Here is a 17,267-nt window from a genome sequence, read left to right on the forward strand (position 1 = left end):
ATTTACATACTCACGTAAAAATAGGTCTGGTTCAGAAGGAATAAGTTTTGCTCTGTTATTTTGTCCATTTCCTTTTCACCACCATTCCCAACCCCTCACTCCCCAGTATCAATTGTAAGAGGGGTGCTTAAGCATCACCTCTAGCAGCACCTGAAGTTAATGCCTTCAAATGAGGATGTCAATCTGGCCCCTCCATCTTTCTCCATTAAAAATGTCATTTAATAACCAAGCTATTAATTGAAAAATGGCAAGCTGAACCCTGTGCTCAGTTGGAGAAATATAGATCAGATGTGATATTGAGACAGATGGACAAGGAAAACTTAAGGTTTGATCTTTGCCTATGTTGTGTTAACTAACATCAGCTCAGCTAACTGTGAAGTTGCAGTAAATGCTTGGTCAGGACAAAATCTGCACAAATTCCTGAACCTGATCTTTTTCCATTTCCCTTGTTGAAGAAATGTTTATGCAGACAAGAGATGTGGGAACATCCTGATTGCTGTGAAGTTTTCTGGTTACATTCATTCTCTAAACTGACAAGATATCAATGGGTGTAAGTCAATTAAACCATCTCACAGCACAAATTAAGGCAGAGCAGTAAAAACTACAAATGACCAGGAGGAGGCAAGTATGTTTTTTTGCCCCATTTTTCATGCATAAGCTTGTCCACTTTGGAAAAAGTCCACCTATTTGCCAGCTGATGTTGATATCAATTCATTATGAATTGTACCTAGATCCTGGAGAATGGGGAGAGAAAAAGAAATCAACTTCTGAATCACGCATTTAGGTTAGAGTCATAGAGTACTACAGCACAGAATCAGGCCCTTCGGCCCTTCTAGTCCGTGCTGACCTGATCTTCTGCCCAGTCCCATCTACCTGCACCTGGACCATATCCCTCCAAACCCCTCCCATCCATGTACCTATCCAAACTGCTCTTCAAGGTTACAATTGAACCCGCATCTACCACTTCCGCTGGCAGCTCGTTCCACACTCGCACCAACCTCTGAGTGAAGAAGATTCCCCTCAGATTCCCCTTATATATTTCACCTTTCACCCTAAACCTATGACCTCTAGTTCGAGTCTCACCCAACCTTAAGGGAAAAAGCCTGCATGCATTCACCCTATCTATACCCCTCATAATTTTGTATACCTCTGTAAGATCTCTCGTCATTCTCCTGCGCTTCAGGGAATGTTGTGTTTTGTTACAATAAGTTGCTGTGTGAGGTCCTTGTAGAATGTCAGTGTGCCAAAGGTTTCATTTGCAAGTTGCTGCTTGATAGGCATGAATGCAAAGTAATGAAAGAGCTGAAAATATGCTGTGTGTTTTGTACAGACCAGTGGTAGGTGTGTAACAGGTTAACAATGTGAATGCTTAGATAGTGTTGGGTACTGTTACCATGGTAACTTTCTTGCGGTATGCTATTTTCTCATTCTTTTGTGGTTTGGTCCAATGGATGCTACATTTTTATCTGGAGTGTTAAAAGGACAACTCTTCTTTCAGCTCACACATAGAACAGTGTCTCTACTTCATCATCCATCCAAACACTTTATGTGTCACTTAGTCACTTCTTTTGACTCCATGATCCTATCGTCATCAGGTTTCTTGAAGTACAATCCCAGCCATTTTTTCCCAGCCATACTTATCAAGAACACTTGCAAAATTGGACAACTACCATAAACTACCTATTATTGTACAAACCAATTTAAAGGCACTGCTTATAACATATTAACCATGCAGCCTGTTTCAGGCAGGTCAGTAAATCCTTCCATAAATTTGCACCCCGTTAATCCTATGTGTTTGTGAAATCAGCCTTTTGTCTGGATAATTAGATTCATCAAAAGCATTAAGATTGGACTGCAAGCAGGCGTAGGAAGGGAGAAATGTGTAATCAAAACTGGTTCTAAATTGATAGACTGCCATTTAATCCTTAGCATCTGAATATATGTCATAAATAAACCTTGGGGGGAAATATGTTGACTGGCTTCCATCTATTGGTGATAAAGTGAGGGTCCTTGACGCTGAGGTTGAAATTAAGGGACTTACAGTTGTATTTGAATTAAACATTATTTGTTTGGAGTTAATATGTAAGAGCAAAGCCACCCATCATTAGTCCCAGGACTGTTGCTCCTTCTGCTATCAAAAGACTTGTTCTACCAGTCAAAATATTACTTCTCCATACTGTGCTGCATCCTTTGAACCACCTGCTATAGCCAGCAAAATGTCGTTCTCCCAAACTGACGTTGTGAATTCCAAGTGGAAGCCTGATTCAATCTGGCTCTTCATAGTGCGAGCAAATTCGCCTGGCTTTGAATGTTGCAATTGGGTATTTGCTGAATGTGGTCATTCCATTAGCCGAGTGCCAGAGCTGAAGTGTACCATGAATGGCAGGATGTGGATTAATGTGAAGGAACACCGAGTCCAAGGAATTTACGTCCACAGGTCCTCAGAGATCACAGGACAAGTCAAAAAGGTGGTTAAGGAGGCACGTGGGATGCTTTATTAGCTGAAGCAAAGAAAACAGAAACAGGGAGGCTATGTCAGGGCAATATACTGTGCGAATTGAACTACAGCTTGAAGATTGCCTACACTTGTGGTACCACGTTAAAGAGAGGGATGAGTGAATTGAAAAGGTAGCAAAATTGATTTACAGAGATGTTGCCATGACTGGAAAATTGGATGAACTTGGCTTATTTTGCTTGAAGCGGGAGAAACTGAGGGGGATACCAAGCTCGGGTCTGTAAAGTGAAGGAAGGGCCTGTTTCCTTCAGCAAAGGGAGTCAATAAGCAGGGGGCACTCAGCATGAGTTCCTTGGAATACGGGCGCGAATGGAATCAGTGCTCAAATGGGTTATTATAGCATCATACGAGTAGAGATAGTTACTGACAGTGCAGCTATCTGGGGAACCTCATGCAATTTCCCTGTCCTCTGCTGCTTGCTGCTGAGCTGGGAAATTGGCACAAATCCAGCAATAAACTTCCCTGTAGGTTGGTGTGGATAGGCTGCTCGTAAAGGCTATTAGAGTTGATGGAAGCTGCTGTCCCTCCTCCCTTTATTTGGCTGCACAGCTCTTCTCAGCCCAGGGATTCCTCTGTGGTAGCAAGTTCAACAGTTGTCTCCAGATGTTGAACTTCTGCACTAAACACTGAGGGAGGTGGGGGAAGCAGCATTTTCCATCACGTCCGTCAGGCAGTGATCAGGGACACTGCAGGACCAGGATGGTCTGTCAACACTCAGAGCAGGTTCTGTCAGTTCCCAGCACTGACTCACACTCACCATGCTAGCCAAAGTGTAGCCCTGAGCCCCACATCACAGCACCAAGCAGCCACATTCGGGACATACCTCTGAAGGATCGGACTGGACAACGAAGAGATATATAATGAAAGAAGCTGTTCAACTTCAGCAGTTGCTTGGCGCTTTCTCCTTCCATGAAAAATTCTCCACAAAGTCAACATGGTCAAATTGGTGTGATTCAGTCGAGAAGTTGGGAGGGATCTGCATAAAGTGAAGAAGTTATTAAGCCCATCCATCTTGGAAATCTTCTCGAGAGTTCCTTTTAGCAAACAAGAAGAAATTTGTTGTGTGAAAATTTTGCAAGGGAAAAAGTCACTCACTAAATATCACGTTCAATATTTTACAATAAAATAAGGAAACAATTTTTCAATTTTTCATAATTTTTCATGCGTATCTCTGCTCTGTGCTGCAAGAAACTGCAGAGAGTTGTGGACACAGCCCAGCACATCACGGAAACCAGCCTCCCCTCCATGGACTCTGTCTATACCTCTCGCTGCCTTGGTGAAGCAGCCAACATAATCAAAGACTCTACCCACCCAGGTCATTCTCTCTTCTCCCCTCTCCCATCAGGCAGAAGATACAGGAGCCTGAGAGCACATGCCACCAGGCTCAAGGACAGCGTCTGTCCCATGGTGATAGGACTACTGAATGGTTCCCTGATACGATGAGATGGACTCTTGACCTCACAAACAACCTTGTTATGATCTTGCACCTTATTGTCTACCTGCACTGCACTTCCTCTGTAGCTGTGACACTTTACTGTGTATTCTGTTATTGTTTTTACCCTGTACTACCTCAATGCACTGTGTAATGAACTGATCTGTACAAACAGCATGCAAGACAAGTTTTTCACTGTACCTCAGTACGTGAAAATAATAAACCAATAACAATACCAATTTTAACCTTTTGGTCTGGCAATTTCCAGCTTCACTCTCAACTATACTTTTTTTCAAAACTCAACCTTGTACCCTGTTCAGGGCAAGAAAATTAACACCCCGTGACAAATGGATCAGTTATACCCCATTACTAATAATCTATTTGTAAGCAAATGCTCAAATTATCTCTGTATAGAAAATGAACATCTGTTTGATATTGTTTTGTTAGAAAAGAAAGGAAAAATCAAATAATATTGATCCATATGGAAAAGCTTTTTGTTGCTTAGGCTGCTGGGTGTAAGTAGGGAGAAAAAGTATTTGCAAAGGATCTGAAGTTGTTTGGGATATCAAAAAATTACTTGGTCAGAATTAATGTTTATGCTGAAGATTTGTTTTTGTGTCAACGTTGCGGTTTAATTGTGGATATTGCAAACTTTTAAGCACTGCATTTGTTAAAATGACAGAATATACCATGTTGGAATGATTCAGAATAAATCAGTAGGCAGCTAAAGCTTTGGGAGATGCCAGTTACTTCTTCAATAGCAACAATTCGTGGTCAAAAATAGCAGCCCCACAAGATCGTTCAGACATAATAATATCTGTAGCTATTTTTATTATTGTGATCAGGTTGCATTTTACCTTTATCAGATTACCTGATGGCCTGAGGTGTAAAGACACAATGTGGTGCCCATTATTATTGCACAAAAATGGTACCACAATGACATATGTAGTAGGGCAACATGGCACATCCAGTTTGTATATGTCCAAGTGCCAGAGCTAAATTGGTGCTGAAAACTTTTAACCTGTCCTAGAGGAAGTCACCAATGTACAGAGGCATGATTAAAATTTTTAATCTGTGCATCCTGTGCCTGTAAAAGGACATCTTAACTCAGTTTGTTCATGAAAGTGATTGATTGCCTTTGTGTTCGCTGCCACCAGGAAGTTACTGGGTCTGAACTCACAGTCTAAAATGAAGTACGAATTTGCCATATGTGTTACACAGCACCAAGCCAGCTTGATACTAAAAGTGAGGACGTGCACAGTGAAATGGCATCGTGCAATGTAATGGGATTATGTGCAGGCCTCAGCCACAAAAATAAAGTTAAACTAATTTTGATTGCATATGGAGTCACACATCCTGACAAAGCCAGAATTAGCCGTCTTTATTCATTTGTTCATGGGATGCAGGTATCATTGGCCAGGTTGGCACTTGGTCCATCCTTAATTGCCTGCATTAAAGGGATAGTTAAGAGTCTCAAGTCACACATAGGCTAGACCAAGAAAGGATAGTACTTCCCTTAAGAGCATGCTGTGTTTGTCTGATAATCCATTAGTTACGTGGCTATCATTACCAATGCTAATTCTTTAATTTTTGATTTACTTATTTCCTTGGATTTAACTTGCCCAGCTGCCATGGTGGATCCCAAACATGTGACCCTGACTGTCTTGATCCAGGCCTTTGGAGACTTGTCCAGAAACATAACTGCAATACTACTGTACCCATACTGTACCCAACATCAAGAACTATCAAATCTTCTTGAAAGGATCAAAATCGAATGAAAAATTGTTCCAAATTTTGGCAAATCACGAAAAACAAATTTTTACTGTTTTTAGAACTTAAAACATTGAAAAATAACTCAAATAACCCAGAAGATCTAAATTAACAAATACTTAACTTGATCCCTCACAGTTATTTCCCTACATTGAAATACATGGAAATCACCGCTGTGCAATTTCCAATCTAGTGTAGGTCTGTGCGGGTTCCCGAGTGTAAGTGGGTAATCTCTGCCACCTCCAACTCAGACTGAATTCTAAGAGGAGTCCAGTATCAGAACATAGTCAATAAAACACTGACAAACAGCTAACTGCACATCTGGGACTTCTGTGTTTTTGTGTGCATGTTCGAAAACCTTTAAGATTGCTGATGGTTGTACAGGGAAACCTCTACAGTTTGCAGATGTTTTCAAAATCTAGGTCATTAACAGTTGGAAAATCTGCTGCAAAAATGGAATTAATTCCATGAAGGTAAGTTTTTGCCACAAACTGATGGACTATTGGAGAGTGTTTTGCAGATATTCAGGATTTAATGTCATGCCCAAACAGTAGCTCTGTAAAAAGGGCAAAGAACGAAAGGGTGTCAGAGACTTATTGCCACGAGTGTTTAAGAAACTGGAAACCTCTGCTTTAGAGGAGTTTTCCATTGCCAAGGAGCAAGTTACTGACCTCTGCCAGTTGCTCAACCAAGCATAATAGCCCAGTATCAGGGCAACCAGATGAGTGTGGCTGTCAAGGACACTGTGATCTTAAGATTTTATGGAACAGGTTCTTTCTAGCATCCTGTAGGGGACATAAGTAACATCTCTCTGTTTTAGCAGCCTCCCAATGAAGGCTGCTAAGGAGGAGCCCTGAATGTTTTCAAAGGCCTCCATTATACAGAAAGAGATGCCATTCCTCAAGTGTGAAACTCATCACTGACTGTATTGTATGGATCTATGTTGGGAGCCAGGTATCATTCATGTTGTAATGTTCTAATTTCACTTGTCAATAATCCATCTCTGAGAGCCTTGCAAATTGATTCAGGCTGGCGGCTTGGTTCAAGATCTGTTACCTAACCATCTGACCTGTGACTCCATCAGGGACCTGGGTGAGTCCAGACAGTGTGCATACAAAGCGAGTCTCACTGTACCCCGAGCCCTCACAGGTCTGGGCATCAGGTTCTCTTGCGAAGGTTCCAGTAGTTGTGGTATCACTGAGCTCTGGCTGTGGCTTGATGTTTCTGCTGTTTGGGATTAATGTGTGGCTTCACCAGATTGGCACCTGATTTTCAGGTGTACCTGGTGCTATTTCTGGCATGCTTTTTTACAATTCACCTTAAACCAATCTCGATCATTCAGTTGATGTTGATGAAGGAGTGATGGGTCTGTCAGCAAAATACAACTCTGCTGCTGATTGCACCCACCACTTCAACGGTGCCCGGCTTTGAACTGCTAGTGGACCAGTACTAACCCACAGTACTAACTCTGTACTAACCCAATGTAACTGTACTGTGTAATGAATTGACCTGTACGATCAGTATGCAAGACAAGTTTTTCACTGTACCTCGGTACAAGTGACAATAATAAACCAATACCAATAGATCTGTCACCCCTGTCCTCTCAGTAATACTGGAAGGTGCAGTGGAGGCTTTCTTTTGTGTGACAATGGGGCTTGAATCCCCAAGGTCTCAGTTTTGGTCATTTCTGATAAAACTGCAACAGACAGCTGAATCTGCAACACATAGATTGGTGAGGTTGTAGTCAACTTAATTACTCCTTTGTGTTGGTCATCTCATCACCTTTTGTGAGCTCATCTCATGACCTTGCCTTTCAGCACATAGTCAGTTGTCGTACTACGAAGTTGCTCTCGGTGATGGATTCATTGCAATAGCAAGCCATGACGTTTCAAGCAACATACTACAGATAGTTAATATTGCTGATATAAAGTAAACAGGTTCACACCTTCATTAAAATAGCAGTAAACAAAAGAGATGCTAACATTTGTTACTAATATTGCATAGCGTGCTTTCAACTCTCTTCTGTCACTTTCCTCCCCCTCCATCCCCCTTCCTGTAGTTCGGATTATATAACTAGACAATGTAGTAATACTGTTTGTAAGACTGCAGGCAACTGAATACATTTACGTCACTCACCAGTCTTTTAATTTGATCATTTATTCAGATGTGTCAGGTTGGGCTTCTTTCCATTCTATTCAGTCTCCATAAGTACTTTACCTGGTGGATAACCAGAATAATTTAATCATTTTTTACACTGCCACCTCAAACTGCATGCTCCATTGCTCAATGGCACTGTAAGTATTAATATGGATTACAACAAAGAATTAGCAATTCAAATAGTTTGGGTCAGTACACTCAACTCTCACTCTGTAACTAGATTTGAGACCAGTCCCAGATTGATGGAGTGCAGGTTTATCACAGCTGGCATAAAGTTTAATGCAAAGCTTCTCTCAATTTGGCATTTACTTGGCAACCTCACGCAGAAGCACGTCTTAAATTCTTTTTTAGGGCATGAGCATCACTGACAGGGCCAGCACTTATTGCCCAACTCTAACTGGATGAATGGCTTGCTTGGCCATTTTGGGGGATAGTTAAGTCAATCATGTTGCTGTTAGTCTCGAGTCCCCTGGACCCCTGACTGGTTGAGATCAGCAAATTTCCTTCCCCATAGCTTATTAGAGCACCAGTCTGTTTCCTTTTGTAACAACTGTCTTGCTCTCCATTTAAGAGAGTAGTCTTTTAGTCCTGATGATGGAATTAATGGAATTTAAAATCCCTAGCTAGAGGGAACTCGGGTCTCTGGATCATTAGCTTGTCCTCCAGATTGTTGTTTTAGTAATAGAGCCATCATGCTACTGTACTTCTTAAAGGTAAAGGACTGCCTGACGAAGTGAAGAAATTGGAATGGGGCCAAAAAACGTGAAGACACTCATTTAGAATGGGATTTGGGCACATAACTGAAACATTTTTGAGAGTGTTATATTTTCCTTGTGGTGTTCATGACAAGGTAACAAAAAAGAGAGATGTTCTGTTTCTCTGCACCACAGGTTAAAGAGCTGAAGTGACCATAAATATAAATTGAAACTGTCATTTTAGACAGGGAATATGTCCCTGTAACCAGAAGCAGGTAGTTGGTCCTCACATTGATTCTGCTAAAAATGTATTTATATTCTTATCCTATTGCAGTATCAGTGAAAGAGGAAGAGAAGAAAAATCTCATTCGCATTAAAGTAGAAATTACTTTTTAAATTGCCAGTTATGTGTTTCATTGCAATATTTATTTTAAAGAGAAAAGAATTGGTTGAAAAATTATGATTGATAGGAAATGGAGTCTGAAATACCTGTACATACACATCTTAACTCCTTCAAAAGAAGGTAAATGCAGAAATATGGTTTTACAATTGATACTGACAGTGGCTAACTTGATCTTTACCACCATGTTAGTAACTCGCCTCTCCCTTCTTTTCAGGTGTCCATAGATGAGCGTCTGAAGCAGTTGCATGAGGCTCATAGAGATTTTGGACCCACATCCCAGCATTTCTTGTCCAGTAAGTAATGGATGTACACCATTTAACGGAATTCCCCAATAATAATCTGGAAGCTATGTAATAAATATTAAAAAATATTTATTTTTAAGATGGATCAATCCATTCTCCTATTTATAATAAGCTGAGATGTAAAGGCAAAGAGACCCATGAATCATGAGCACCTTCTCTGCCATAACAGCCAGGATTGCCTGGTAGCCAGCTATTTTAATTCCACTTCCCATACCCACACTGTCATGTCTGTCCACGGCCTCCTCTACTGCCAAGCTGAGGCTAGATACAGATTAGAGGAACAGCACCTCATATTCCGCCATGGTAGTCTCCAACCTGATGGCATGAACATCAATTTCTCCAGCTTCTGGTAACCCCTCCCCTCTGTTCTCCCTCCCCCCCTTTGTTTTCCCTTATCCCACCGGCCCCGTCGCCTCTTCTATTTCCCCTCCCCCGTGCTCTCGATCTGCCCACCACCCACATATTTGTCCCTCCGGTTCCCCTCCTCACCTCCTTCCCTTTATTCCATGGTCCACCATCCTCTCCTATCAGATTCCATCATCTTCAGTCCTTTGTCATTTCCACCTATCATCTCCCAGCTTCTGACACCATTCCCACTCTTCCCCTCCCCCACCTGTCTATCATCCCCCTCTCACCTGGATCCACCTATCACCTGCCAGCTCTGGCTCCACCCTCCTCCCCCCCCCTTTTTCTACTGGCTTCTGCCCTCTTTCTTTCCAAAACGTCGACTGTCCATTTCTCTCCATTCATGCTGCCTGACCTGCTGAGTTCCTCCAGCATTTTGTGTGTTGCTCCAGATTTCCAGCATCTGCAGTCTTTCTTGTGTCTCTGTGAACCATGATCTTTTTTTAATCAACCCTTTAAATTGTTCTCCCAAAGAAGCTTTTCCTTGGAGCTACTATTTCATATCATTGTAAACAGCATTTTTACACAGATTATCTTCCCACCTGCCCACCACTGCCTTCCCTCCTTCCACAAAATGAACGACTGACACAGAATCACAGACTTTCTGAAGGTTCAGACACTTACATAATAGTGCGTCTTCCAGAAACCAGTGCTATCAATCGGTAGTGAAAGAATGCGGCCTGTCTGTATGCAACGACATTGTGATCAACAAGAAAGCACTGTTGAGTCAATAATATTGCTGCTGGTCTCGAGATGTCTGAAGCCCTCGAAATATTCCTCAAAATATTTTCCAGCCAATGAAATAGATTTAAATACTAGTCAGTGTTTTTTATCCAGAAAACTTGTAGCAAACATTTTTTTTCTTCATCTCTCAGAGTGTCACAAGTAATGCCAGTATTTAGTGTCCATCCCTAATTGTCCTTGAGAAGGTGGTAGTAAGTTGTCTTTTGGAACTGCTGCAATTCCTTCTGGTGATAGTACCACCATAATGCTATTGGGTCGGGAGTTCCATAATTTAGATCCAGCAACGATGAAGTACTGGCAACATATTTCCAAATCAGGGCGATCAGCTACCTGGATAAAAACACGCACATGATGGTGTTTGGGTGCACCTGCTGCCCTCGTCCTTCTTGGTGGTAGACATTGTGGTTTGGGAGGGGTTGTCAGAGTAGTCTTGATGATTAACTCCAGTGCATTTTGTAGATGCTACACATTGCAAGTACTGTGTGCTGGTACAAGAGGAATGAATGTTTAGGATGGATGATGGGCTGCCAACCTTCTGGACAGTGTCAAACTTAATGAGATTTTTTGGAACTGCACTCATCCAGGCAAAGCAAGTGCACTCTTCCATCATGATTCTGCCCTGTGTCTTGAGACAGTAGAAAGGTTTTGCAGTGTAAGGAGGTGGGTCACTTGCCACATGATACCCAGTTTCTCTCCTGCAGTTGTAGCTATGGTATTTATGTGGCTGGTTTATTTGAGTTTCTGGTCAGTGATGATCCCAGGAATTTGATTGTGAGGGATTTGATGATCATATTATAATTGAATGTCAAAGATAATCTTGATGGAGATGGTCATTGCCTGGCACTTTACTGATGTGAATTTTACATGCCACTTATCAGCCCATTCTTGAATGTTGCCTAGGTCCTGCTGCATGCAGGCATAGTCTGTTTCATTTGCTGAGGAGTTGCAAATGGAACTGAACATCGTGCAATCATCAGCAAACATTTCCACTTCTGATCTTTAATGAAATGTCTCAAGGTGGTTGAGCCTGGGACAGTGCCTTGAGGAACTCCTGCAGAGATGTTTTGGGATTGAAATGATTGACCTCTAATAAGTTCAACCATCTTCCTTTGTGCATTTATGACTCTACCCATTGGAGTGTTTCCCTTCTGATGCCCGTTGACTTCAGTTTTATCAGAGCTCCTTGTTGCCACTCTTGGTCAAATATTGTCTTGATGTCAAGAGCGGTCGCACTCATCTTATCTCTGGATTTCATCCCTTTGGTCCATACTTGGCACAAGACTATGATGAGATATGGAGTGAATTGGTCCTGACAGAACTCAGACTGGGCATGTTATTGGTGAGTAAGTGCCACCTGATTGTGTTCTCTCCCACATCTTCAATCACTTGTCATATGACTGAGAATAGATTGATTGGGTATCATTCAGCTGGATTGGATTTGTCTTGTTTTTTTTGTGAACAGGGTATGCTTGGACACTTTTCCACATTGTTGTGTAAATGCCATTGTTCCTATTGTACTGGCACAGTGAATTCTGAACTGCATGTGTCCAATGCTATAGCTGGAGTATTACCTTGTCCCTAGCCTTTGCCATGTCTCTCAATGCTCTCAGCTGTTTCTTTCTTAACACATGGTGTGAATTGAATTGGCTGATGGGAATCTCAGGCAGAAGCCAGGCTGGATCATCCATTCAGCACTTCTGGCTGACCATGATTGTGAATGCTTCAGCCTTTTCTTTATTCATGTGCTCGTCCCTGCCATCATTGAGGATGAGGATATTATTGGAGCCTTTTCCACCTGTTAGATGCCTAATTATCCACCACCATTCATGATGAGATGTGGTAGTATTGCAGAGCTTCGAGCTAACCTGCTGGGGTGAGACCACTGCTGTTTATTGGTATCACTATTGGTATCGGTATTGGTTTCGGTTTATTATTGTCACTTGTACCTAGGTACAGTGAAAATCTTGTCTTGCATACCGATTGTACAGATCAATTCACTACGCAGTGCATTGAGGTAGTACAAGGTAAAAACAATAACAGAGTACAGAGTAAAGTGTCACAACGACAGAGGACGTGTAGTACAGGGAGACAATAAGGTGCAATGTCATAACAAGATTGTTTGTGAGGTCAAGAGTCTATCTCATTGTAAAAGGGAACCGTTCAATAGTCTTATCACCATGGGATAGAAGCTGTCCTTGAGGCTGGTGGTATGTACCCTCAGGCTCCTGCATCTTCTGCCTGATGGGAGAGGGGAGAACAGAGAATGACGTGGATGGGTGGGGTCTTTGATTATGCTGGCTGCTTCACCAAGGCAGTGAGAGGCGTAGACAGAGTTCATGGAGGGGAGGCTGGTTTCCATGATGTACTGGGCTGTGTCCACAACTCTCTGCAGTTTCTTGCGGTCCTGGGCAGAGCAATTGCCATACCAAGCTGTGATTCATCCAGATAAGATGCTTTCTATGGTGCATCGATAAAACTTGGTGAGTGTCAAAGAGGACATGCCAAATTTCTTTAGCCTCCTGAGGAAGTAGAGGCACTGGTGAGCTTTTTTGGCCATGAAATCTATGTGGTTGGACCAGGATGGGCTATTGGTGATGTTCACTCCTTGGAACTTGAAGCTCTCAACCCTCTCAACCTCAGCACCATTGGTGTAGACAGGTGCGTGTATACTGCCCCCTTTCCTGAAGTCAATGAGCAGCTCTTTTGTTTTGCTGACATTGAGGGAAAGGTTGTTGTCATGACACCATGGCACTAAGCTCTCTATTGCCTTCCTGTCATCATTGTTTGAGATACGACCCAATATGGTGGTGTCACCTGCAAACTTGTAGATGGAGGTAGAGCAGAATCTGGCCACACAGTCATGAGTATATAGGGAGTAGAGTACAGGGCTGAGGACGCAGTCTTGTGGGGCGCCAGTGTTGAGAATAATCATGCTGGAGGTGTTGCTGCCTGTCCTCACTGATTGCGGTCTGTTGATCAGAAAGTCAAGGATCCAGTTGCAGAGGGAGGTGTTGAGTTCCAGGTCTTGGAATTTGGTGATGAGCTTGCTTGGAATTATTGTATTGAATGCAGAGCTGTAGTCAATAAACAATAGTCTAATGTTGGTATCTTTATTGTCCAGATGCTCCAGAGCTGAGTGTAGGGCCAGGGAGATGGCGTCCACTGTAGACCCGTTACGGTGGTAGGCGAATTGCAGTGGGTTGAGGTTTTCCGGGAGGCTGGAGTTGATGCGTGCCATGACCAGCATCTCGAAGCACTTCATGATGGTGGATGTCAGAGCCACCGGTCGGTAGTCATTAAGGCATGTTACGTTGTTTTTCTTAGGTACCAAGATGATAGTGGTCTTCTTAAAACAGGTGGGAACCTCAGATGGAAGCAGGGAGAGGTTAAATATGTCTGCAAATACCCCCACCAGCTGATCAGCACAATATAGACGTATTTACTGCACGTGTAGGCCTATGTTTCAGCTTCACTATGTACGGTCTCCTCACCTTGTTTAGCTATGCCTTTTACTTCTCCAGGTATGCCCTTCTGTGCACTCATCACTGAACCAGAGTTGGTCTCCTGGCTTAATAGTAATGACAGACTGAGGGATTTGCCAGGTCATAAATTTACAGATTGTAGTGGAGTACATTTCACCTGCTGCACATCGTCCACAGGGTCTCATGAATGTCCAGTTTTGAGCTGTCAAATCTGTTCCCATTTAATCTATTCAGCACAATTGCTATAGCACACAACTGAATGGAGTGTGTCCTCAGTGTGAAAATGGGACATTGTCTCCAGCCATGGTCACTTCTGCCAATGTTTTCATGATTAGATGCATCTGCCGCAGGTAGATTGGGAAGATTGAGGTAAAGTTGGTTTATCCCTGGTTTTTGTTCGCTCACGACCTCCTTCAGACAAAGTCTGACAATTATGTCCTTCAGGACTCAGCTCCGTCACCACTGGTGGTATCAAACACCTCATGGTGATGGATATTTAAGTCTACCACCCAAAGGATGTTCTGTATCATAGAACATTACAGCACAGTACAGGCCCTTTGGCCCATGATATTGTGGCGACATTTTGTCCTGATCTGAAATCTATCTAACCTTTCCCTCTCACGTAGCCCTCCATTCTTCTATCATTCATGTGCCTATCTGAGAGTCTCTTAAATGTCCCTAATGTATCTGCTCCCAGAACCTCTGCCGGCAGTGTATTCCACGCAACCGCCACTGTCTGTGTAAAAAAAAACTTACCTTTGACTTCCCCTTTATACCTTCCTCCAATCACCTTAAAATTATGCCCCCTTGTGTGAGCCATTTTCGCCCTGGGAAAAAGTCTCTGGATGTCCACACGATCTATGCCTCTTATCATCTTGTACACCTCTATCAAGTCATCTTCAGCAACCTTCTACACCATCCATAACACCACCAACCTTCGTGTCATCAGCAAACTTACTAACCCACCCTTCCACATTCTCCCTTGTTACTATCAGTGCTTCTTGCAAATGTTGGTCCACATGGAGGAGCACTGATTCATTCACTGAGGAAAGGTAGAAGATGGTAATCAGAAGGAAGTTTCCTGGTCCTGTTTGTTCTGATGCCATGGGTTGTTTTCAGATAGTAAGAGCTGAATCTCTAGATAACTTGCTTTTCTTGTGATGCCAGTTGACGATGGGAGAACTGACCGATGCATTTAACTAGCACTATGGGATCTTTTACATTAACCTGAGGTGGTAGGAACTTGATAATCAAAACTGAGGTCTCTGACAATGCAGCAATTCCTCAGTAAACATTTTTACATTACCAAGATTAAACGCTTACATGGAGAAGTAGGAACTGAAGTCGGGTACACTTGGTCAGGTCCCAGGGATTTATCCACCTTGATGTGCTTCAATACCGCCAACACCTTCTCTTTCCTAACATCAATGTTTCAGGGCATCGCCATTCTCTTCCCTAAATTCACTAGCTTCCATGACCATCTTCATGGGAACTACTGATGAAAAGTATTCATCACCTATCTATGCTCAAACCTCAGTCTCTTAAAAAATGTTCTGCATCTCCCCATTACCAGTCGCTTCAACTCCCCCTCCCGCACTATCACTGATATGACGGTCCTCGGCCTCCTGCACTGCCAGGAGAATTCCAAGCGCAAACTGGAGGAACAGCACCTCATTTTCCATCTTGGAACTTTGAAGCCTAACAGCATGAACATTGAATTCTCCCACTTTAGGTAACCTCCACCCCCCTTTCCCACAACCACCCTCCCCACCCCCCCCCCCCCCCCCCCCCCCCACCATGCTTCTTCTCTGCTTCCCTTTCCCAGCCTCTTTTTTTTCTACCTTTTTTCCCTCTCTCTCCTTACCTTTGACCCATCCCATGGTGGATCTGCTCTCCCCTCCTTCCCCCGCACCTACCTATCACTATCTCTTACCTGCATCTACCCATCACCACCCTGTGCCCACCCTGCCTCCCCTCTTTTGTCCACCTATCACTGCTCTTCTTTTCCCTCCTATATGTTGAGCTTCCCCTTTTTCCTCCTTAGCCGAAACGTTGACTGCCTGCTTTTCTCCATGGATGCTGCCTGGCCTATTGAGTTCCTCCAGCATCATAGTGTTTTTCATCTCAGTCACTTAAAGTTGGGTATTTCAGTAAGACCCATGCTTGTTCAGTCCTTCACCCTTGCTGAACAGTCAGCACACTTCTGTTTAAGTCGTACATGGTAGAAGGCCAGCAAAGAATAGCTAAGTAGATTATTGCAAACAGCAAACATTGTAACCCCACCCCCTGTTGCTCTCCTTTTACATAATCCCCTCCTTCCACCAAAATTGGGGCTTTAAAATGTATTCTTAAGTCAAAGGTTTGTTCCTTGCATTGTTCTTGCTGCAGTAGATTTTCCTGTGAGTTAAAAAAGAAGAGATGTCAGATGGATGTTCTTTCTGTTTATTTGCCTGTTGACATCACCTGTTAGCCCAAGGGGGTTCTGCTTGGAGCTCTCAAGGCACTTTTGTAACATGTACTTTATCATGTTGCTGGTGACAGTAATGCTGAGATCAAGGATAGTGTGTTGAAGTACAAGTAGCAATGCTTGTATCACTGGAGATTTTGAAATGTACCACATGTGCTACCAACTACATCAGCAGAAATGTTCATATCACCATTATTGTACTTCACTGCTTGCTTTGGGATGACCTGAGGTTGGTAATGGTGCTATATAAATGCAAGCCTTTTGTTTCATTTTGTCACAGGTAGCCACATTTTCATGCAAGTCAGTAGGCTAACTGTCCCATAACTGTGCAGATCACCAAAGAAGTTCAGTGCTTGCCAGAGCACAAAGCGCCTTTCTTCACCTTTGAGTGTGTCTTAAAACGAAATTGCATCTGTTGTCTAAGCCGTAATATCTATCCTGCTGCATAAAGGAAGGTTTTAACATCAATGGGACTGGTAGACACTTAGAAACAGCCTAGCCTGGTGCTAAAATGTACATTCCCTGACTGGAATCTGTAATAAAGTTTAAAAGTGTCTCCATACACAGAAAACACAGTTTTCCTTTAAAAAATTTAAATTATTGGAGGCATTAGGACTTCATCTAATTCCAGCATCTGCAGTCCTTTGGTTCTCTAGGACTTCATAAATGCTTCATCATTTATCATCAGTTAATTTGTCAAAGTAAACAGGATAGGAAGTTCATGGATATTCATCGGTTAACATAATTTTGTCTGCAGATTATTCTCTGGACTCTGGCACTCTGCAAGAACTGACTTGCCTTAAAGGTTGCTCTAGCAACCCCATGAAGATTGCAACGCATACTAGCAGACTGACTGGTACTGCTTTACCACTCAGTGATATTCCGAAGCCTGCTT

General features: G+C 42.7%; 1 protein-coding gene across 3 annotated transcripts in view; it reads left to right on the forward strand.

Moving 5' to 3' along the window:
* The window catches only part of dmd (dystrophin), a 1,415,828-nt gene that overhangs the window by 1,279,316 nt on the left and 119,245 nt on the right, over window positions 1-17,267 (forward strand). For all 3 annotated transcript variants that reach the window (XM_052015085.1, XM_052015086.1, XM_052015087.1), the window contains exon 62: window positions 9,187-9,265. In XM_052015085.1, the coding sequence (XP_051871045.1) occupies window positions 9,187-9,265 (79 nt within the window). The remainder of the gene's footprint in view (window positions 1-9,186; window positions 9,266-17,267) is intronic.

The sequence above is a fragment of the Pristis pectinata genome, chromosome 4, assembly GCF_009764475.1.
Source record: "Pristis pectinata isolate sPriPec2 chromosome 4, sPriPec2.1.pri, whole genome shotgun sequence".
NCBI classification, from domain to species: Eukaryota; Metazoa; Chordata; class Chondrichthyes; order Rhinopristiformes; family Pristidae; genus Pristis; species Pristis pectinata.